This window comes from Leucoraja erinacea, chromosome 9 (assembly GCF_028641065.1).
Source record: "Leucoraja erinacea ecotype New England chromosome 9, Leri_hhj_1, whole genome shotgun sequence".
NCBI classification, from domain to species: Eukaryota; Metazoa; Chordata; class Chondrichthyes; order Rajiformes; family Rajidae; genus Leucoraja; species Leucoraja erinaceus.
The window spans coordinates 20,078,007-20,101,094 of record NC_073385.1 but is presented as its reverse complement, the minus strand read 5'-3'; the positions used below and the strand labels follow the sequence as shown (position 1 = coordinate 20,101,094).

At 50.1% G+C, this 23,088-nt stretch overlaps 1 protein-coding gene across 1 annotated transcript in view; it reads left to right on the top strand.

Moving 5' to 3' along the window:
- The window catches only part of LOC129700594 (uncharacterized), a 107,831-nt gene that overhangs the window by 25,730 nt on the left and 59,013 nt on the right, over window positions 1-23,088 (top strand). The window contains exons 15-22 of the mRNA XM_055641212.1: window positions 1,440-1,590; window positions 2,049-2,207; window positions 3,190-3,327; window positions 9,052-9,153; window positions 12,135-12,284; window positions 17,063-17,191; window positions 18,789-19,108; window positions 22,900-23,065. Of these exons, the coding sequence (XP_055497187.1) occupies window positions 1,440-1,590; window positions 2,049-2,207; window positions 3,190-3,327; window positions 9,052-9,153; window positions 12,135-12,284; window positions 17,063-17,191; window positions 18,789-19,108; window positions 22,900-23,065 (1,315 nt within the window). The remainder of the gene's footprint in view (window positions 1-1,439; window positions 1,591-2,048; window positions 2,208-3,189; window positions 3,328-9,051; window positions 9,154-12,134; window positions 12,285-17,062; window positions 17,192-18,788; window positions 19,109-22,899; window positions 23,066-23,088) is intronic.

Sequence of the window (23,088 nt, the reverse complement as noted above, 5' to 3'; positions counted from 1 at the left end):
AGTTTTGATTCACTCAGTAATGATTACACTACCAAGTAAGGCATTTACTCATGTATCCCCGAATATCCCCCAATGTACTCACAAACCCCGAGTACACAGCAGAGCACGCCGCAGGGTGTTATGTTCAAGATCACCTGACACCGTCGGCAACACGGTCCAAGGCTGCGGTTCTCTCACCGAATGCGCGCCCATCACCAATCTTTATGGCATTTTTTATCAGAGCAGACCGCGCCACTGCCCCCGGGGGCGCGTGTGGTCGACCCAACTATTGCTGTTGTTTTGCTCAGATCACCCAGACATTGTTAGGGAACATCTACTCACACATTGCTGTGCTCTGTTCGCCAACGCCTGCCTTTCCCATGCACTGAGATCAACTTGTTTTCGTAGAACCCGGAATGTATGGCTGCTAATTTCGCTGATAACTCAGTTTCACATTTTAGCTGAAATTGTCACGACAGCTGCGTCCACAGCTCACTGCAGTTTCTTGTGGTCTTGGATGGAGTAGTTCACAAACCGAGCTGTGATGCATCCTGATAAAATGATTTCTATGGTGAGAGTTGTAGGGGACATGCCAAACTTCTTAACCATTCTAAGGAAGTAGAGGCGTTGGTGTGTTTTCTTGGTCGTTGCTTCAATATGGATGGTCCAGAAGTTGTTGGTGATATTGACTCCGAGGAATTTGATGTTTTCAACCATCTCTACTTCGGCACTGTCAATGCAAACTGGGGTATGTGTACCGCTTCACTTCCTGAAGTCCATCACTCTCTCCTTTTTGTTGCTGACGTTGAGAAAGGTAGTTGACAACATACCAGGACACGAGGTTCTCGATCTCCTTCCTGTACTCCGTCTCATCATTATTTGATATCCGGCCTAAAATGATGGTGTCGTCTGCAAATTTGAAAATGTAATTAGATTTGCACTTGGCTGCACAGTCATGGGTGTACAAAGAGTAAAGAAGGGGGCTGAGAACGCAGCCTTGCGGAGCCCCCGATTTGAGGATTATCGTAGAGGATGATTTGTCCCCTACTCTCAATGATTGTGGTCGGTTGGTCAGGAATTCGAGGATCCAGTTGTAGAGATGAGTGCTGACACCAAGTCTCACGAGTTAGGTGATAAGCTTGGATAGTATAAAAGGCAGAGCTGTAGTCTATGAATAGGAGTCTGGCGTGTCCCTCTTATCCAGGAGTTCCAGGGATGAGTGTAGGGCTAAGGCGATGGCATGGTCCGTGGACCTTCTGTAGCATTGGGATGATGGTGGGATTGATACAAGGCTGTGGGGGGCACACAGAGAACGTGCAAACTCCACACACACTCAATGCCGGATGTTCGGATCGAACCTGTAACTTCTTTAATAGATGTTACTGAGAATTAAAACAATTACAGTTGTAAACCTTTGTTGAACGGGAGCTTTTGTCAATGCCGCTGCCTTTTGTCTGCAGGAAGGACCAGTGCTTTGTGATCATGGCCTTCCTCAGGGAGTTTCAAAGCCACAAGAAGGATCTAAGGTCCACCATTGGGAAAGGCGAGCGTCTGATTCAACAACATGCCTCGTACATGGGGAAAGAAAGGCTTGGGCAGCTGCTGACTGAGGTAAGTGTGTGTGGTGGCATGGAAACCTGTGTGGGAAGCTGAGATATTGTTTCAGTATGATGGATCTCTCTGAGTATCTCTGGGGTGAAAAGGGATAGATGCTGATCGACGCTCCTAAATCCCACCATTGCTTCATTAGATATTTCACAACTACCCTCGTAGGCAGATAGCGCGGAAACAATGCCCCCCCCCCCCCCACAGTGCGGCGCTCACCCCCCCTCACCACAGTGTGGCCCCTCCCCCCCCCCCCCCCCCCCAGTGTGGCGCTCCCTCACCCCCCACCCCCCCAGTGTGGCACTCCCTCACCCCCCCCGCCCCCCCAGTGTGGCACTCCCTCACCCCTGCCCCTCCCACAGTGCGGCGCTCCCTCAATACTGTGTCTACCCTCCATTGTAAGTGCCCCAGAGTAGGCTGGCACAGGCTGATGGGCTGAAGAATCTCCTCTTTTGCTGCCTCAGATCGAGGAGGTGAAGTGTGAGTTTGGCACCAAGCAGGAACAGCTGGATGGATTGAGGAAAATCTGTCAACATCTGCACTCGGAGCTGAGACCGTTTGTGGACACTGGAAGCTTGCCATTCCAGCGGGAGGTAGATGAGCTGGTGGACCGCTGGCTCGATGTAAGTGACCTCGGGCGCTGTCAGTGTGGAGTTTGCATGTTCTCCCTGTGACCGCGAGGGTTTCCTCCCACATCCCAAAGATGTGTGGGTTTGTAGGTTAATTGGCCCTCTGTAAATTGCCCCGACTGTGTAGTGAGTGGATGAGAACGTGGGATAACACAGAACTAGTGTGAACGGGTGATCGATAGTCAACGTGGACTCAGTGGGCCGAAGGGCCTGCTGTATCTTCAAACATATCTCTGGCAGCATGTTCCAGGCACCCATTTGCCTTTGTGTAAAATCAACTTGCCCCATACATCTCCATTACACTTTGCTCCTCTTCACAGTGGAAGACACCAGCAATGTGCCTGAAATTCAAGTGTCAGGGGTTGGAAGAATAGCAGGTGCAGGTTTACTACGAAAGATAAAGTGATGGAGTAAGTCAGTGGGTCAGGCAGCATCTATGGAGAACATGAATAGGTGACATTTAAGGTGAGGATGCTGCCTGACCCGCTGAGTTAGTCCAGCACTCTGTGAAACGTCACTTATCCATGTTCTCCACAGATGCTGCCTGACCCGCTCAGTTACTGGGGCTGGACACCCAAAGGCCCAGGGACGACCCCTGGGGTGTGGTGGGGGGGGGGCTGAGGTGAGCGTTGGGGTGAGTTGGGCCCGGGGACCGCAGGGGCTGGAGTGTCTGGTTCAGGCAGGGGTGGGGGGGGGGGGAAATGAGAGCACGATCCACATGTGTGTAATGTGTGCGTGTGACCTGTGTCCATGTTCCATGCGCAGATCCATTTGCGAGTGACATGTGTGTGACACATGCACAATCCATGTGTGCAAGTGACATGTGTGCAACCCGTATGCGTGTCTCATATGTGCACGACGTGTGTGTGACATGCACTACCCATGTGCATGGTATGTGCACGTTCTTGCCCTGTGTCAGTGTTCCGTGTCAATGCCCCATGGTGGTGTTTCGTGCTAATCCCATGTTCCCCGACAGGTGACGGAATGGTTGCAGAGTTATGGCTGCAGCCTGCAGCAAGCCCTGCGTCTGTGGGACGAGCTACGCGAGTGTGGCTGTAGCGGATGGGCGGCGAGACGGAGATTAGTGCCTCTGGGGGAGGGGGCGGTGCTGGAGGTGAGAGATCAACGCCCCCCAATGCCTGCCCACCCCCCCACCTTTCCCTCCCAGTGCGGCGCTCCCTCACCACCCCCCGCCCACAGTGCAGCGCTCCTTCACTAGATGTCTTTGGAATTCATCAAACACAGAACTGTCAAGGTTGGGGGTGGAGTTTTCACTGTACACGGGACACATTAAACACTCAAAGAGTTAAGCTGCCTTCATTCACCAGTCTTCTTGTTGCTACTTGCAAATATCCAGCGCGTGTTTGAGTGAGAGAGGGACTGAGGAACAGTCTGCTCTCCCACACACACCCGACACACAGTTTAGTTTCACTTTGCTCACCGTCAAACAAGCTGGAGTCTGCTCGGACACCTCATGGTCGACAGAACAGTGTGGAGTGAAGGTGTCTACCTGGCTGGGCAAACCGCACATGTGGGTGCTGGTGGAAGGATAGGACAGGGACAGTCAGCACCCGATTCACACAGAGGGCAGGAGCTGGAAAAACATCCCCGCAACTCTCCGATCCGAACCCCTCTGTAAGTCCGTGATTTGTCAGCACCAGAGGCACTGGGCAATGAGGGCGAGAGAAATGAGAGAGTGGCAGAGAGAGAGAGAGGGTGAAAGGGGCAGTCACGAGAACAACAAAAGTGTAGAGACAGAAAGAGGGCTCAGGGAGAAGAATGGGAGAAAGAAGGAGGAGAGAGAGGAAGGAGCGAGAAAGAGGGGAAAGGAGAGGGTGGGTGAGAGAGAAAGACAAAGTGAGGTTGTCAAAAGTGTTTTATTGTCATATGTACTGAAACGGATCAGTGAGATCCTCACTTGCACAAAGATGCACCAAGGTGACTGAGAGAGCAACAGACGGTGACAGAGAGAGAGGGAGCAAGCACGGGAACAAGAGATGTCAGGAAGAGACAGTGAGAATGTGGGAGAGAGGGAGCTCTCTCTATACAAAAAGCAAGACCAAGAACATACCTGCCTGAACCAGCCATGCAAGTTTAATCATAGATGTTTGAAGTGGATGCCAGAGGAGGTAGTTGAGGTGGGCGCAATAACAATGTTTAAATGGCATTAGGCAGGTACATGGATAAGAAAGGTTTCGAGGGATATGGGCCAAACGCGGGCAGATGGGACCAGTGTAGATGGGGCATGATTAAGTCGGGCTGAGATGCCCGTTTCTGTGCTGTGCGACAGTACGACAGAAACACTATTTGATTTGCTTGTCCATGTCAGATGAAGCAGCCATTACTGTAACAGGTCAACCTTCCCTCCATTGACGAACTGTACACTGCAAGGGTCAGGAAGCGAGCGGGCAAGATCATCTCTGACCTCTCTCACCCTGGCCACAAACTCTTTGAATCACTTCCCTCTGGAAGGCGACTTCTGGCTGTCAATGCTGCCACAGCCAGACATTAAAACAGCTTTTTTCCACGAGTAGTAGCTCTACTCAATAACCAGAAATCTGTATCCTCGTTTTGCTCTGGTATTTTATTTAATTCACATGTTTAATCGATAATGTTTTATTATTAATGTTTAATTTTTTATGTGTCATTCCTAACTATCACTGTAGGTCATGTTGTCACTTGTGGGTGGAGCAACAAGGCAAATTCCTTGTATGTGAATACTTGGCCAATAAACTTATTCATTCATCCATTCATTCAAGTGAGCTGTAGGCCTTACCACCACAGACTTTATTCCTTGGGAGTGCAGGAGGATGAGGGTGATCTTATAGAGGTGTATAAAATCATGAGGGGAATTGATAGGGTGAATGTACAGTCTTTTACCTAGATCAGGGGAATCAAGAACCAGAGAACCACACCAAATCCTGGCATCACATCACTCCAGTCCTCAAACAACTTCACTGGCTTCCCATCTCGCACCGGATCACCTACAAAATCCTGGTCCTCACCTACAAAGCCCTCCACCATCTGGCCCCCCCATATCTCACTGACCTCCTCTCCCCCTACCAACCCTCACGATCCCTCAGATCCACATCAGCCGGTCTCCTCTCCATCCACAAGTCCAACCTCTGCAGTTTTGGGGACAGAGCCTTCTCCAGGGCAGCTCCCAGGCTCTGGAACTCCCTCCCCCAACTGATCCGCAATTCCGTGTCCCTCACCATCCTCCAGTCCCGCCTCAAGACCCATCTCTTCACCTCTGCCTATCCTTAGCCCCACGTCCCCCTCCCTTTTCATCTGTGCTTGAATTGCCTCATATTGTGTTTTGAATTGAATTCTGTCTTTAATTTGTGTACTAGTCATGTCTCTACTATTTATTTCATTCCGCTTACATGTTTTTCCTCTACTTGCTAAATTTTTGTAAGGTGTCCTTGAGACTCTTGAAAGGTGCCCATAAATAAAATGTATTATTATAATTATTATTGGTTTAAGGTGAGGGAGACAAGATTTAATAAGAACCTGAGGGGCAACTTTTTCACACAGTGGGTGTATGGAGCGAGCTGCCAGAGGAGGTAGTTGAGGAAGGTACTATAGCTACATTTAAAAGACATTTGGACAGGTGCATAGATAGGAAAGGATTAGAGGAATGTGGGCCAAATGTGGGAAAATGGAACTAGCTTAGATGGGCATTGACTATAAATGGATGACATCACTCACCAGGATAGATTACATACGTCAGCTTCTCCCCTCTCTCAGCTCATCCATACCCTCAGGAAACCTGTAGGAAGGAACTGCAGATGTTGGTTTAAATCGAAGATAGACACAAAATGCTGGAGTAACTCAGCAGGACAGGCAGCATCTCTGGAGAGAAGGAATGGGTGATGTTTCAGGTCTCGACCCGAAACGTCCCCCATTCCTTCACTCCAGAGATGCTGCCTGTCCCGCTGAGTTACTCCAACATTTTGTGTCTATCCTCAGGAACCCTCTTTGCATCCTCCTCTGTACACAATACCGCAATAGTTTCTCACGGTCTCCGCTCTGTGCCCATCCCCACCCACCCAATCTTTCCTCATGACCACAACATTCCATTGTAAACCCCCATTTGTCCATTCAACCAGTATTGGTTCATTATTGTCACATGTACTAAGATACAGTGAAACTCTGGTCAAATCACACCACGCATGAGTACAGTCAAGCCTTACACAAGTACAACAGGTAGTGTAAAGAGAAAACTATCAGAGAGCAGCATTCGTGTAGTGTTACGTTATAGCGTGAAAGTTACAGAGAAAGTGTGGAGCAAAAAAGTGCAAGAGGCACAATGACCGACTCAGAATGGAGATTTAATAGAGTGGAAGTAAGAGGTGTTATTAGATGCGCTTGGACCAGCACGCAAAGAGTCGTCACACTCCCCTGCCCTCTTGGACTCAAGTTCAATGAGTCGTCGAGCAGGGTGGAGAGAACTGTGCACAGCGCTCTAACTGTGGACTGAACAGTGTTGGAACATAAGAGTGCAAGAACAAGCTGGTCAGCCCACGATGTATGTGTTGAACATGATGCTAAAACCAACTGTTATCTGTCTGCATGTTATATATGTTATACATATCCCTCCATTCTCTACATATCCAGTACGGGTGTAAGGGGTTATGGGGTGAAAGCAGGATAATGAGGTTGAGAGGGCGAGATCAGCAATGATTGAGTGGTGGAGCAGACAGGATGAGCTTAATTCTGCTCCTATGGCTTATGATCTTCTGAAGGAAGATTACAGATAGGGTGGACACTGCCTGGTCCATCACAGGTACTGACATCCCCACTATCGAAGGGATCTACAGATGCTACCTCAAAAAGGCAGCTGGCATCATCAGAGACCCACACTACCCTGGCCAGGCTCTCATCTTGCTGCTACCATCGGGAAGAAGGTACAGGAGTCTGAAAACCGTGACCTCCAGGTTCAAGCACAGCTTCTTCCCAGCAACACTGCACGACACCAACCTCAGCAACTGTGATCTTCTGTGGACTGTCTTTGGTTGCACCACGGAGTTCAGTTTTAGACTATTATGGCTGCCTAGTGTTAAGATTATTAATTTATTGCATTATTGCTTGTTATATATTTATGTGTGTGATTATGTTTGTGGCGTTGTTAAGCTGAAGCAAGTAAGAATCTCATTGCTCTGTTGACAATAGACAATAGGTGCAGGATTCGGACATTCGGCCCTTCGAGCCAGCACCACCACTCAATGTGATCATGCCTGATCATCCTCAATCAGTACCCCGTTCCTGCCTTCTCCCCATATCCCTGACTCGCCTAGATAGCCCTATCTAGCTCTCTCTTGAAAGTATCCAGCGAACCGGCCTCCACTGCCCTCTGAAGCAGAGAATTCCACACTCACAACTCTGTGAAAAAAAAAACTCTGTACAAGCCCAGCCACTTCATTCTCTCAGCATATGACAGCCCCGCCATCCTGGGAATTAACCTTGTCAACCTTCACTGCACTCCCTGAATAGCAAGAATGTCCTTCCTCAAATTAAGGGAACAAAACTGCACACAATACTCCAGGTGTGGTCTCACTAGGGCCCTGTACAATTGCAGGAGGACCTCTTTGCTCCTATACTCGACTCTTCTTGTTATAAAGGCCAACATGCCATTCGCTTTCTTCACTGCCTGCTGTACCTGCATGCTTACTTTCATAGACCGATGAACAAGGACCCCCAGAACCCGTTGTACTTCCCCTTTTCCCAACTTGACACCATTTAGATAGTAATCTCTCTTCCTGTTTTTTATACCAAAGTGGATAACCTAACATTTATCCACATTAAACTTCATCTGCCATGCATTTGCCCATTCTCCCAACCTGTTCAAGTCACCCTGCATCCTCATAGCATTCTCCTCACAGTTCACACTGCCACCCAGCTTTGCGTTATCTGTAAATTTGCTTATGTTTCTTTGAATCCCTTCATCCAAATCACTGATGTATATTGTAAATAGCTGAGGTGCCAGCACCGATCCTTGCGGTACCCCACTAGTCACTGCCTGCCATTCTGAAAGGGACTCGTTAATCCCTACTCTTTGTTTCCTGCCAACCACTTCTCTATCCATGTCAGCACTCTACCCCCAATACCATGTGCCCTCATTTTGCCCACTAATCTACTATGTGGGGCCTTTACTAATGCTTTCTGAAAGTCCAGGTACACTACATCCACTGGCTCTCCCTTGTCCATTTTCCTAGTTACATCCTCAAAAAATTCCAGAAGATTAGTCAATCATGATTTCCCCTTCGTAAATCCATGCTGACTCGGACCGATCCTATTACTGGTATCCAAATGTGCGGCTATTTCATCTTTTATAATTGACTCCAGCATCTTTCCCACCACCGATGTCAGGCTAACTGGTCTATAATTCCGTTTTCTCTCTCCCGCCTTTCTTAAAAAGTGGGATAACATTAGCTACCCTCCAATCCACAGGAACTGATCCTGAATCTATAGAACATTGGAAAATGATCACCAATGCGTCCACGATTTCTAGATCCACTTCCGTAAGTACCCTGGGATGCAGACCATCAGGCCCCGGGGATTTATCAGCCTTCAGTCCCATCAGTCTACCCAACACCATTTCCTGCCTAATGTGGATTTCCTTCAGTTCCTCCGTCACCCCAGATCCTCTGGCCACTACTATATCAGGAAGATTGTCAGTACCTGTGATCATTAAACACTTGACCGTTGCCTCTGCTCTCCTGACCTTTTTCCCGTTGACCCTCGATTTGTGATTCTCTATGGTTGGAGATTGACCCTTTCATCTTGACTTTTGATCCCTGACTGGCCTGCTGACTTGATGTCCCTCTCCCTCCAGGACCAGATCCATGGCCAAGAACAGCAGAACAGGAGATTCCTTGAGAAGGCGGTGAGGATTCAGGAGCTGCTGAGGTGGGAGGAGGTGCCGCTGGAGTTACAGGTAAGGATGGCAGACCACTTTGGACTTGTTTTCTAATGAGTTGGAGGTGGTGAGGGTCATTCTGTGGTTCGGCCACATGCTGGGGCGGTGTGTAAGACGAATGCGTTGGCATTGGTTTATTGTTGTCACGTGTACTGAGATACAGTGAAAAAGGTTGTCAGTGCGCTATCCAGTCAACTCACACCAGGCAATTTATCCATGCAAAGTTTAAAGCAGATGTATCCTCGCCAGCAGCTTGTTCATCATTTCCACTTATTTTTTAGTATGTCTAAAAGTGTGGGCGAATAGGGGGAAACCGTTTTCAGTCACTTACCTCGACGGAGATGTGACTTTTCTCTTTGTCGCATCTTCACCCCCCTCGTGGCCTAACAACTGGATTGGTGCGGCCTTTCTCGGAGACCGGCCCGGACTTTAACATCGCGGAGAGGGGCAATCCCTTGCCGGGGATCGCCAGAAGAAGTGCTCTGACTGCCAGCCTGCAGACTATAACATCGTGAAGCTGCGGTTTGCGGAGTTTCTAGCCGCGGGCGTGGACTTTCCATTGCAGAGCCTGGGATCCCTTGCCGGGGATTGCAAGAAGTGCTCTGACTGCCAGCCTGCGGCCTATAACATCGTGAAGCCGCGGTCTCCAGTAAGAAAGATGCCAATTCGGGAACTCCAAGTGTTGACTCCGATCCGTCCCGACGTCGGAGTTTCGATCATCCCGACGAGAGGGCTTGTACATTAGACCGTCCGTAGAGGCGACTGTGGAAAGGTCATGGCCCCGACCACTGGTGAACAAAGGAGGATGATTGACTGAACCTTATTGCCTTCTATCACAGTGAAGAATGTTGATTCCACTGTGGTGGATGTTTATGTTAAATTCTATTGTGTATTGTGTTCTTTTTTTATTGTATGGTTGCATGGTAACTCAAATTTTACTGTACCTTAATTGTGCATGTGACAAATAAACGTGAACTTGAACCTATTTACACAGTGGGGGCCTGGAACGTACTGCCAGGGGTGGTGGTGGAGGCAGATACGATAGTGGTGTTTCAGAGGATGGTCTTGGCATTGTGAGCCGAAGGGCCTGTTCTTGTGCTGTACTGCTCCATGTTCTACACCACACATGAGTACAATAAAGCCATGCACAATTACAACTGGTAGTGCAAAGAGAAAAATATCAGAGTGCAGACTATAGTTACTGAGAAAGTGCAGAGAAAGGAAAGTGCAACAGCCACAGTGAGGTAAGCTGGAAGATTAGGTTCATGAGGTTAATTCCCAGGATGGCGGGACTGTCATATGTAGATAGAATGGAGCGGCTGGGCTTGTATACGCTGGAATTTAGAAGGATGAGAGGGTATCTTATTGAAACATATAAGATTATTAAGGGTTTGTACACGCTAGAAGCAGGAAACATGCTCCCGATGTTGGGGGAGTCCAGAACCAGGGGCGAAAGTTTAAGAATAAGGGGTAGGCCTTTTAGAACGGAGATAAGGGAAAAACATTTTCACACAGAGGGTTGTGAATCTGTGAAATTCTCTGCCTCTGAGGGCGGTGGATTCTCTGGATGCTTTCAAGAGAGTTAGAGCTCTTAAAGATAGCGGAATCAGGGGATATGGGGAGAAGGCAGGAACGGGGTACTGATCAGCCTTGATCACAGTGAATGGTGGGGCTGGCTCGAAGGACCAAATGGCCCACTGCACCTTTTTGAGTATTGTAACTACACCTTAACTTGTAGAAGGACCGTTCGGAAGCCTGATAACAGGAGGGAAGAAATTGTTCCTGAGTCTGGTGGTGCGCGCTTTCAAGCTTCTGTACCTTCCCCCAATGGGAGCAGGGAGTAGGAGGAATAACCGGGGTGGGATGTCTTAGAATATGTCGGCTGCTTTCGCGAGGCAGCGTGAATAGACAATAGGTGCAGGAGTAGGCCATTTGGCACTTCGAGCCAGCCCCACCATTCAATGTGATCAAGGCTGATCAGTACCCCGTTCCTGCCTTCTCCCCATATCCCCTGATTCCGCTATCTTTAAGAGCTCTAACTCTCTTGAATGCATCCAGAGAATCCACCGCCCTCAGAGGCAGAGGCACACCTGGGGTGGCACGGTGGCGCAGCGGTAGAGACAATAGGTGCCATTCGGCCCTTCGAGCCAGCACCGCCATTCAATGTGATCATGGCTGATCATCCCCAATCAGTACCCCGTTCCTGCCTTCTCCCCATATCCCAGACTCCGCTATCTTTAAGAGCCCTATCTAGCTCTCTCTTGAAAGCATTCAGAGAACCGGCCTCCACCGCCCTCTGAGGCAGAGAATTCCACAGACTCACAACTCTCTGTGAGAAAAAGTGTTTCCTCGTCTCCGTTCTAAATGGCTTACTCCTTATTCTTAAACTGTGGCCCCTGGTTCTGGACTCCCCCAACATCAGGAACATGTTTCCTGCCTCTAGAGTGTACAAGCCCAGCTGCTCCATTCTCTCAGCATATGACAGTCCCGCCATCCCGTGAACTGTAGATGGGGTCGATGCTGGTGAGTCTGGTCTGTGTGACGGACTGGGCTACATCAATAATGCCTTACTTTTGATGAAATTCAGCGAGCAAACGCGATAATTCCCGATATTTTGGACATTTAAATCTCCACGGCAAATGCCTGCTGTTCACTTCCGCTGGATTGGCACCTTCAGCTCCCTCTTTAATTTACCTTAGTTTCTATCTTTTTTTTTTACTGTAAATTTAGGTAGCTGTGCCTCACAGTCACCCTGACTGGCACAATAAATTGCAGATCAAAACCTGGCCGTTTTCTATGTTTTTAACGGGTGGGAAAGTGCGTGTTTTCCCATCCACTAACATGTACCGGATGTCTAACATGTCCTCCACTTGAAATTTTCGGTCACGTGGGTGCGGTTCTACGCTCCAGTGACCTTTCGTGAAATCACCCTTTACAAGACAGGAATCTGTATGGGGCGGGGAAAGCCCTGATCTTTGACCTTTCCTCTCCCGCATTAGGTGATGGAGTCAGCCGCCAGGGGGGAGCTGGAGCAGATGAAACACCGCAGGAGACAACTGGTGGACCGGGGCGGAGGCACGGCGCAGGGTCCCGAGACTACCCTGGGGAGTCAGGGTGGGGCAGACCACCCTCAGGTTGAGGAGCAGCAGGTAAGGCCCATCACTTACAGGCACTGGAAGCGGTAGTGTCGATGGGGCACCTTGGTCAGCATGGGCCAGTTGAGCTGAAGGTCCTGTTTCCAATCCTATGACTCTTAAGTCAGATGGACTGGGTGGTAAAGAAGGCATTTGGCTTGCTTACTTCACCAGGAAGGGTTATTGAGTACAAAAGTTGGGCCGTCATGATATAGCTGTACAAATTCTTGGTGAGACCACGCTTGGAGCACTGTGTGCAGTTCTGGTCGCCCAGCCACAGGAAGCTTGTTATTAATTTGGAAAAGGTACAGAAGAGATTCACCAGGATGTTACCTGGGCTTGCAGGCTTGAGTTACAAGGAGAGGTTGGACAGTCTGGGACTCCCTCCCTTAATTATATACCTCCCTCCCCTCACTCCCCCTCCCCACCCCTCCCCCCCCCCCCTCCCCTCACTCCCCCCACTCTCCCCCCCTCACTTTCCCCCCCCCCTCCCCTCCCCCCCCCCCTCTCTCCCCTCCCCTCACTCCCCCCCCCCTCCCCCCCTCCCTCCCCTCACCTCCCCCCCCTCTCTCCCTCCCCTCACTCCCCCCCCTCTCCCTCTCCCTCACTTCCTCCCCCCTCTCCCTCCCCTCACTTCCCCCCCTCTCCCTCCCCTCACTTCCCCCCCCTCTCCCTCCCCTCACTTCCTCCCCCCTCTCCCTTCACCCCCCCCTCTCCCTCCCCTCACTTCCCCCCCCTCTCCCTCCCCTCACTTCTCCCTCCCCCCCCCTCCCCCCCCCTCACTACTCCCCCCTCTCCTCCCCCCTCTCACTCCCCCCTCTCCCCCACCCCTCCTCCTCTCTCCCCCCCCCCCCTTCATTCCCCCCTCCTTCATCCCCCCCCCTCTCCTTCATCCCCCTCTCCCTCACTCGCCCTCCTTCCTCCCCTCTCTCACACTCCCCCATCACACTCCCACTTCCCTCCACCAATCACCTCCCCTTTCCCCCGACGGCCGCGTTTTGGCGCGGAGCAGCTCGACGCCCCATTGGACGGGCCGGGAGCGGACAACCCGGGTCCGCGCTGCCATTGGCCGCGCCTCCGCCCATGGGCTAGCGCTTGATTGGCCGCAGGCTCCCGGCCCGCGCCCTGATTGGCTGTTTCCTCGCAGCCGCACCGCCGCCGCCGCCCAGCGCTGAGAGAGAGAGGGTTGAGGATTGAGGATGGAGGGAAGAGTGAAGGAGAGGAGAGTGGGAGGGGGAGAGAGTGGGAGGGAAGAGAGTGAGTGGGAGGGAAGAGAGTGAGGGAGAGAGAGTGAGAGGGAGAGAGTGAGGGGGAAAGACAAAACTGAAAGCACAAGGGGAGATTGATGTGGATAGAGACTGGCTGGCAAACAGGAGCAAAAGAGTAGGAGTAAACGGGTCCTTTTCACAATGGCAGGCAGTGACTAGTGGGGTACCGCAAGCTCAGTGAGGGGACCCCAGATTTACAATATATATTAATGATCTGGATGAGGGAATTGAAGGCAATAGCTCCAAGTTTGCAGATGACACTAAGCTGGGGGGCAGTGTTAGCTGTGAGGGGGATGCTAGGAGACTGCAAGGTGACTTGGATAGGCTGGGTGAGTGGGCAAATGTTTGGCAGATGCAGTATAATGTGGATAAATGTGAGGTTATCCATTTTGGTGGCAAAAACGGGAAAGTAGACTATTATCTAAATGGTGGCCGATTGGGAAAGGGGGAGATGCAGCGAGACCTGGGTGTCATGGTACACCAGTCATTGAAGGTAGGCATGCACTAAAGAAAGCGAATGGTATGTTGGCTTTCATAGCAAAAGGATTTGAGTATAGGAGCAGGGAGGTTCTACTGCAGTTGTACACGGTCTTGGTGAGACCACACCTGGAGTATTGCGTACAGTTTTGGTCTCCAAATCTGAGGAAGGACATTATTGCCATAGAGGGAGTGCAGAGAAAGTTCACCAAACTGATTCCTGGGATGTCAGGACTGTCTTAGAAGAAAGACTGGATAGACTTGGTTTATACTCTCTAGAATTTAGGAGATTGAGAGGGGATCTTATAGAAACTTACAAAATTCTTAAGGGGTTGGACAGGCTAGATGCAGGAAGATTGTTCCCGATGTTGGGGAAGTCCAGGACAAGGGGTCACACCTTAAGGATAAGGGGGAAATCCTTTAAAACCAAGATGAGGAGAACGTTTTTCACACAGAGAGTGGTGAATCTCTGGAACTCTCTGCCACAGAGGGTAGTTGAGGCCAGTTCATTGGCTATATTTAAGAGGGAGTTAGATGTGCCCTTGTGGCCAAGGGGATCATAGGGTATGGAGAGAAGGCAGGTACGGGATACTGAGTTGGATGATCAGCCATGATCATACAGGTGCACAACCTTTTATCCGGTGTTCCAGAAACCGAAAAGCTCAGAAAACCGGCCATTTTTTCCAGATGTCGTCTGCGCACCAAAGCTCGCGTTTGGCGCCAAACTTGACCCTAAACGACCCACGGTCAACCCAGGTCTGTACTACTGTAGCGGCTGCCTCCTCCCTGGAGACCGGGAGACGCTTAAACATCTGTAAATCATTGCTTAAATGTTAGTCAGTTAGTTTGGAGGGCTTTTATGTGAAGGGGGGTGAAGGGGTAAACTTTAATTCTTAGTCCCCTACCTGGTCGGAGAGGCGGGGAGCGGTCAATGCCTTACCGGGTCGCTGTGCAGTAAGCTCTGCAGCGCTGTGGCCGGTGGGGCAGCGGGCGGCGCCGGTTGTAGCTCCGACCCTGGCAACTCTACCCCTGGCTGCGAGGCGCTCCAAATCCAGCGCCGCCCGCGGCCTGACGCCCCAGCTCCGCAAATGTCGGGAGTCGGCGGCGTCGCAGCGCTGGGATACCAGCGGGGTGCGGGCAATGCCTTACCGGGTCGCCGTGCGGGAAGCTCCTGAGCGCTGTGGCCGCCGACTCCCAACATTCGCAGAGCGTCGCTGGATTTGGAGCCGCGCAGCCAGGGGTAGAGTTGCCGGGGTTGGAGCTCCAACCGGCGCCGCCCGCGGCTGGACGGAGCCCCCAGCTCCGCAGCTCCAAATCCAGCGACGCTCCGCGATGTTGTGTGTCGGCGGCCACAGCGTTCCGGAGCTTGCCGCACGGCGACCCGGTAAGGCATTGCCCGCTCCCCGCTGGTATCCCAGCGCTGCGACGCCGCCGACTCCCGACATTCTCGGAGCTGGGACGTCCGGCCGCGGGCCGCGCTGGATTTGGAGCGCCTCGCAGCCAGGGGTAGTTGCCGGGGTCGGAGCTACAACCGGCGCCGCCCGCGGCCGAACGGAGCCCCCAGCTCCGCGAGGTTGGGAGTCGCCGACCAGGTAGGGGACTAAGAATTAAAGTTTCCCCCTTCACCCCGACTCCACCACCACCACATAAAATCCCTCCAAACTAACTGACTAACATTTATGCAATGATTCTCCCGGTCACCCGGGAGGAGGCAGCAGCTCCAGACTTTTCAAGCCGCCCGCGCTACCTACCTAATCTACGCTAAAAATCTTCCATTCTGAAATCCGAAAATGTCCGAAATCCAACAAGTGTCTGGTCCCAAGGCTTTCGGATAAAAGGTTGTGCACCTGTATTGAATGGCGGTGCAGGCTCGAAGGGCCGAATGGCCTACTCCTGCACCTAATTTCTATGTTTCTAAGAGAGTGAGGGGGAAGAGAGTGAGGGGGGTGAGAGTGAGAGGGGACAGTGAGGTGTGGTCTGACTGACGGCTGTAGACCGTACAGGTGAGGACAGACGTTACTCTGGGGCCATGTCCCACTGCAGCGTCCTGTGGTCAGGTTTCCCGGATCGCCCTCTTGCCTCTGAGTCTGGCTTTGAGCTGCTGCTGTGTCTCCATCCTGGCTCCTGGGACTGGATCAAGTCCCATTGGGACTTGATCACTGGAAACAGACCTTATGTGAAATAAAAGACATTTGTAGCACACACAGAATGGCTTCAGGGCACGCCGCTGCCGAGGCTCATCATTTGGGAACTGCTGCCCGAGCTTATGGAAGGACCGTTCAGAAATCTGATAACAGAGGGGAAGATGCTGTTCCTGGGTGTGGTGGTGCACGTTTTCAGGCTTCTGTACCGTCTGCCGGACGGGAGCGGGGAGAAGAAGGAATGACCGGGGTGGGACAAGTCTTTGATTATGTTGGTTGCTTTCCTGAGGCAGGATGACACCAGAACGTGCACCTCAGATAGCAATGATATGGCAACCTGACGGAAGAAGGAAAAGAGGCCGACCAAAACTCACATGGAGGCAAACTTTCTAGAAGGATTTGGAAGACCGGGACGCTAACCTATCGAGGGTGGAAGACGTCGCACATGATGGAACAGAAAGGCGAACGCTTGCTGCCCAATGCACTCAACAGTGAGGCAGAAACTAAGTTTACGTTTCCTGAGGCAGTGTGAAGTGTGAAGCGTAGATGGAGTCAATGGTGGGGCGTATGGTGTGTAAGATGGACTGGGCTATATCAGATCCTTCCTGTGGATGGTGAGTCCAGGGTGTGTGTGAGGGAGATGGTCGGGGAATGTGCAGGACCTCTGCTGATCTACTGGGCTTGTCGGTCAGGTACTTAAGTAAGTAAGTAAGTTTATTGGCCAAGAATTCACATACAAGGAATTTGCCTTGGTGCTCCACCCACAAGTAACAACATGACAGTTACAAATGACTAAGAAAACACTAAACATTAATAATAAAACATTAATAATAAAACACCATGGATCAATCATGTGAACCAACAAAATACCAGATCAAAGGTACTTACACCTCCTCTGCGTTCACAGGACGGGCAGGTTGGCGTGGACATGGGGGTCAGAGATGAGCAGCTTCCCATGACCAGCGGGGATGAGCAGGAGGAGCTGTGGGACAGTGATGATGAGGCGGTGACGCCCACAGCAGAGGAATTTCCACAGGTAATGGCAGCTGTAAACATGGCCTGCACTCCATCCCTTCCTCACAGTCAAACCGGAGAGTAGAGGCATGCTGCTAAACATCGGTTTGACCGTACCCAGGGATCGCTGGTTTTGAGCAATGTGGAAAGGTGTCCTGATCCTCAATCCCCACTCCCACATAAGGGTTACTCAGACAATGATGGACGGGCAGTTTCTTCCCAGCTATTGTCATGCAACTGAACCATCCCACCACAACTAGAGTACAGCCCTGACCTACAATCTACCTCACTGGAGACCTTCAGATGATCTTTAATCAGACTTTACTGGACTTTATCTTGACCTAAACATTATTCCCTTTATCCTGTATCTGTACACTGGATGGCCTGATTGTAATCATGTATAGTCTTTCCGCTGACTGGATAGCCCACAACAAAAGCTTTTCACTGTACAAATGACAATAAACTAAATTAAACTGAACTAAACAATGAGAGGTATGGTGATGCAGCAGGTGGAGCCGCTGTCTCACAGCGCTAGAGACGCAGGGTCTGTCCTAACATTGGGTGCTGCCTGTGTGGAGTTTGCACGTTCATGTTGTGACCGTGTGAGTTTCCTTTGGTTTCCCTCACATCCCCAAGATGTTTAGTTTAGTTTAAAGATTTAGTTTAGTTTAAAGAGCGTGAAACATGCCCTTCAGTCCACCGGGTGTGTGCTGACCAGCACATTAACACTATCCTGCACCCACTAGGGACAATTTTTACATTTACCAAGCCAATTAACCTACAAACCTGTACGTCTTTGGAGTGTGGGAGGAAACCGAAGATCTCGGAGAAAACCCACGCAGGTCACGGGGAAAACGTACAAACTCTGTACAGACATCACCTATAGTCAGGATCGAACCCCAGTCTCCGGCGCAGCATTTGTTGTAAGGCATCAACTCTACCGCTGCGCCACCGTAATTGGCCTCTAAATTGCCCATTATATCTTCCAGGCGGATACAAAAGTGGGATAACAGAACTAGTGTGAACGGGTGATTGATAGTCGGCGTGGACTCGGTGGGCCGAAATATCTGTTTATACACTGTATTTTCCAATCAATTCAAACGATAAAAAGAGATAGGCATTTCTGTTGCACCTTTCCCAAGAGGGCATCCAGGGGGTGACGCAGAGAATGCAGGTGGGGATCAAACTGCTTTAGAAACAGAAGCAGGAATCGGTCACAGTCCCCCTTAGGTTGCATCCCCTGCCTTTGGAAGAAGAATATTATCAGACAGGCAAAGGCAACAGCAAGTTGTGATGTTTATTATTGTCATCTGTACTGAGATGCAGTGACAATCTTTGTATGCTATCCAGTCCAGGATCCAGACTGGGCTACACCCACAACTGCAATTTCCTGCGGTCTTGGGCAGAGCTGTTCCTAAAGCAAATTGATGCAACCTGACAGTGTGCTTTCTAGGGTGCATCTGTAGAAGTTTGTAAGAGTTACTGGAGAAATGTCATGCTTCCTCAGTCCCCTGCGGAAGTGGAGGGGTTGTTGTGCTTTCCTGGCTGTTGCATCATTGTGGTAGGGCGGGGAAACTGCCTGTGTTCACTGCCTGGTGTCTCTTCCTGCCTGTACCCAGATCCATTCTTTGGAGAGGAGCGGGGCGCTCGAGCTGAGGGAGGGGCAGCAACGCTGGACGCTGGACGGAACAGAGGAGATACCACCACTCCCGATGGATACGGAGTGGAGCAGAGAGCGGGTGGACATCACAGGGCAAGTCTCTGGCCCTTGGTCAGAGGCTCGGCCCCCAGAGGAGTGGAGGGATCTGTTGCCTCGAGAGCGCTGGGGTCAGGAGCTGCCTGGGCCCCTGGAGGTGGAAGTGTTGGCGCCCCAGGGGCCCGAGACCAGCAGGGAGGTTGTGCCACCTGTGGGTGACGGAGATTTGCAACATCAACGGAGGTACGTGGATCCGACATCGCGCGCTGGGGTCACTGACCAGAATGTAACACAGCACAGCAATGGGCCCATCGGCCCACAGTGTCCATGTTGAATAAGATGCCCAGTTAAACTAACCTCATTTGCTTGCACGTCATCCATATCTCTATTTCTGCATATCCATTTATCTATCCAAATGGGCAGCTCAGTGGCACAGCGGGTAGAGATCATAAGATCATAAGTGATAGGAATAGAATTCAGCCCATCATGTCTAATCCGCCATTCAATCATGGATGATTTATCTCTACCTCCCAACCCCATTCAGCTGCCTTCTCCCCATAACAATAGACAACAGGTGAAGGAGTAGGACATTCGCTCCCTTCGAGCCAGCACAGCCATTCAATGTGATCATGGCTGATCATCCACAATCAGTACCCTGTTCCTGCCTTCTCCCCATATCCCCTGACTCCGATATCTTCAAGAGCTCCATCTAGTTCTCTCTTGAAAGTATCCAGAGAACGGGCCTCTACCGCCGTCTGAGGCAGAGAATTCCCCAGACTCACAACTCTCTGCGTGAAAAGGTGTTTCCTCATCTCCGTTCTAAATGGCTTACCCCTTATTCTAAAACTGGTTCTGGACTCCCCCAACATTGGGAACATGTTTCCTGCTTCAAGAGTGTCCAAACCCTTAATAATTTTATATGTTTCAATAAGATCCCCTCTAATTCTTCTAAATTCCAGAGTATACGAGCCCAGTTGCTCCATTCTCTCAGCATATGACAGTCCCGCCATCCAGGGAATTAACCATGAAGCTACGCTGCACTCCCTCAATAGCTAGAATGTCCTTCCTCAAATTAGGGGATCAAAACTGCACACAATACTCCAGGTGTGGTCTCACTAGGGCCCTGTACAACTGCAGAAGGACCTCTTTGCTCCTATACTGAACTCCTCTTGTTATGAAGGCCAACATTCCATTTTCTATCTTCACTGCCTGCTGTATCTGCATGCTTACTTTCATTGACTGATGAACAAGGACCCCCAGATCTCATTGTACTTCCCATTTTCCTAACCTGACACCATTCAGATAATAATCAGCCTTCCTGTTCTGGCCACCAAAGTGGATAACCTCATATTGATCCACATTAAACTACAACTGCTACGCATCTGACCACTCACCCAACCTGTCCAAGTCACCCTGCATTCTCATAGCACCCTCCTCACAGTTCACACTGCCACCCAGCTTTATGTCATCTGCGAATTTGCTAATGTTATTTTGAATCCTTTCATCTAAATTATTGATGTATATTATAAAAAGGTGCGGTCCCAGCACCGAGCCTTGCGGTATCCCACTTGTCACTGCCTACCATTCTGAAAGGGACCCGTTAATCCCTACTCTTTGTTGCCTGTCTGCCAACCAATTTTCTATCCATGTCGGCACTCTACCCCCAATACCATCTGCCCTAATTTTGCCCACTAATCTCCTATGTGGGACCTTATCAAATGCTTTCTGAAAGTCCAGGTACACTACATCCACTCGCTCTCCCTTGTCCATTTTCCTAGTTACATCCTCAAAAAATTCCAGAAGATTAGTGAAGCATGATTTCCCCTTCGTAAATCCATGCTGACTCGGACCGATCCTGTTACTGCTATCCAAATGTTCGGCTATTTCATCTTTTAAAATTGACTCCAGCATCTTCCCCACCACCGATGTCGGGCTAACTGGTCTATAATTCCGTTTTCTCTCTCCCGCCTTTCTTAAAAAGTGGGATAACATTAGCTACCCTCCAATCCACAGGAACTGACTCTGAGTCTATAGAACATTGGAAAATTATCACCAATGCATCCACGATTTCTAGAGCCACTTCCTTAAGTACCCTAGGATGCAGACCCTCAGGCCCTGGGGATTTATCAGCCTTCAGTCCCATCAGTCTACCCAACACCATTTCCTGCCAAATTTGGTTTTGTTTCAGTTCCTCTGTCACCCCAGATCCTCTGGCCACTACTATATCAGGAAGATTGTTTGTGTCCTCCTTAGTGAAGATGGATCCAAAGTACCTGTTCAACTCATCTGCCATTTCCTTGTTCCCCATAATAAATTCACCTTTTTCAGTCTTCAAGGGTCCAACTTTGGTCTTAATTATTTTTTTCCTCTTCACATACCTAAAGAAGCTTTTACTATCCTCCTTTATATTCTTGGCTAGCTTACCTTCGTACCTCATCTTTTCTCCCCGCATTGCCTTTTTAGTTATCTTCTGTTCTTTAAACATTACCCAATCCTCTGGCTTCCCGCTCATCCTTGCTATGTTGTACTTCTCTTTTATTTTTATACTGTCCCTGACGTCATATGTCAGCCACGATCGCCCCTTACTCCCCTTGGAATCTTTCTTCCTCTTTGGAATGAACTAATCCTGCACCTTCTGTATGATTCCCAGAAATACCTGCCATTGTTGTTCCATGGTCTTCCCTGCTGGGGTATCTTTCCAGTCAACTCTGGCCAGCTCCTCCCTCATGGCTCTAGTCCCCTTTGTTCAACTGTAATACTGACACCTCCCTACTCCCTCTCCAATTGTAGATTAAAATTTACCATTTTATGGTCACTACCTCCTAATGGCTCCTTAACCTCAAGTTCCCTCATCAAAATTGGTTCATTACACAACACTAAATCCAGAATTGCCTTCTCCCTGGTAGGCTCCAGTACAAGCTGCTCTAAGAATCCATCACGGAGACACTCTACAAACTCCCTTTCTTAGGGTCCATTACCAACCTGATTTTCCCAGGCAACCTGCATGTTGAAATCTCCCATAACAACCATAGCATTACCTTTAAGACATGCCAATTTTACCTCTTGATTCAACTTGCACCCTATGTCCAGGCTACTATATAAGTCCCATTAGGGTCTTTTTACACTTACAATTCCTTAGTTATATCCATACTGACTCCACATTTCCTGTTTCAATGTCAGTCCTTGCAAGGGACTGAATTTCATTCCTCACCAACAGAGCTACCCCACCCCCTCTGCCTACCTGTCTGTCTTTTTGATAGGATGTATTCCCTTGCATATTTAGTTCCCAGCCCTGGCCCTCTTGTAGCCATGTCTCTGTAATTCCCACAACATCATACTTGCCAATTTCTAACTGAGCCTCAAGCTCGTCCACTTTATTTCTTATACTTCGTGCATTCATATATAACACTTTGACTTTGGTATTCACCTCCCCTCTCACTATTGGCCCTGACCTTACTCACTTAACCTCTGACACTCGTACTAATCAAGAATTTATCTATCTCTGCCTTAAATGTATCCACAGACTTGGCCTTCACAGCCTTCTGTGGCAAAGAATTCTACAGATTCATCACCTTCTGACGAAAGAAATTCCTCCTCATCTCCTTCCTAAAAGAACGTACTTTAATTCTGATGCCATGGCGTCTGGTCCTTTACTCTCCCACTAGTGGAAACATCCTCTCACATCCACTCTATCCAAGCATTTCACAATTCTGTACGTTTCAATGAAGTCCACCCTCATTCTGAACTCCAGCGAGTACAGGCCCAGTGCCGTCACAGCGCCAGAGACCTGGGTTTGATTCTGACCTCGGATCTGTGTGGAGTTTGCACCTTCTCCCTGTGACCGCGTGGGTTTCCTCCGGGTGCATCAGTTTTTTCCAACATTGCAATGTCGTGTTGGTTTGTAGTGTAATTGGCTCGCTGTAAATTGGCCTGTTTCCGTGCTGTATCTCTAAACTAACAGCCCACCCCACCTCACACCACCCCACCCCACCCCACCATCCTGCCATCTCACCCCCCCTGCCTTCTCTCCACAGCTGGGTATCGGAGATGAAGGAGAGACACAGTTTGTACCAGCTGCCGGGGGAGAGGGAGGAGGTGTCGGGGGAGAACGGTGGGATCGAGGACTGGCTGCGGCACGTCACGGCACAGCGGGGGGCCAGGGTCTCCGGGAGCGACGGGGCGTCGGAATCTGAGCCTGAGGTAGGAAGGAGCATGATGTGGGG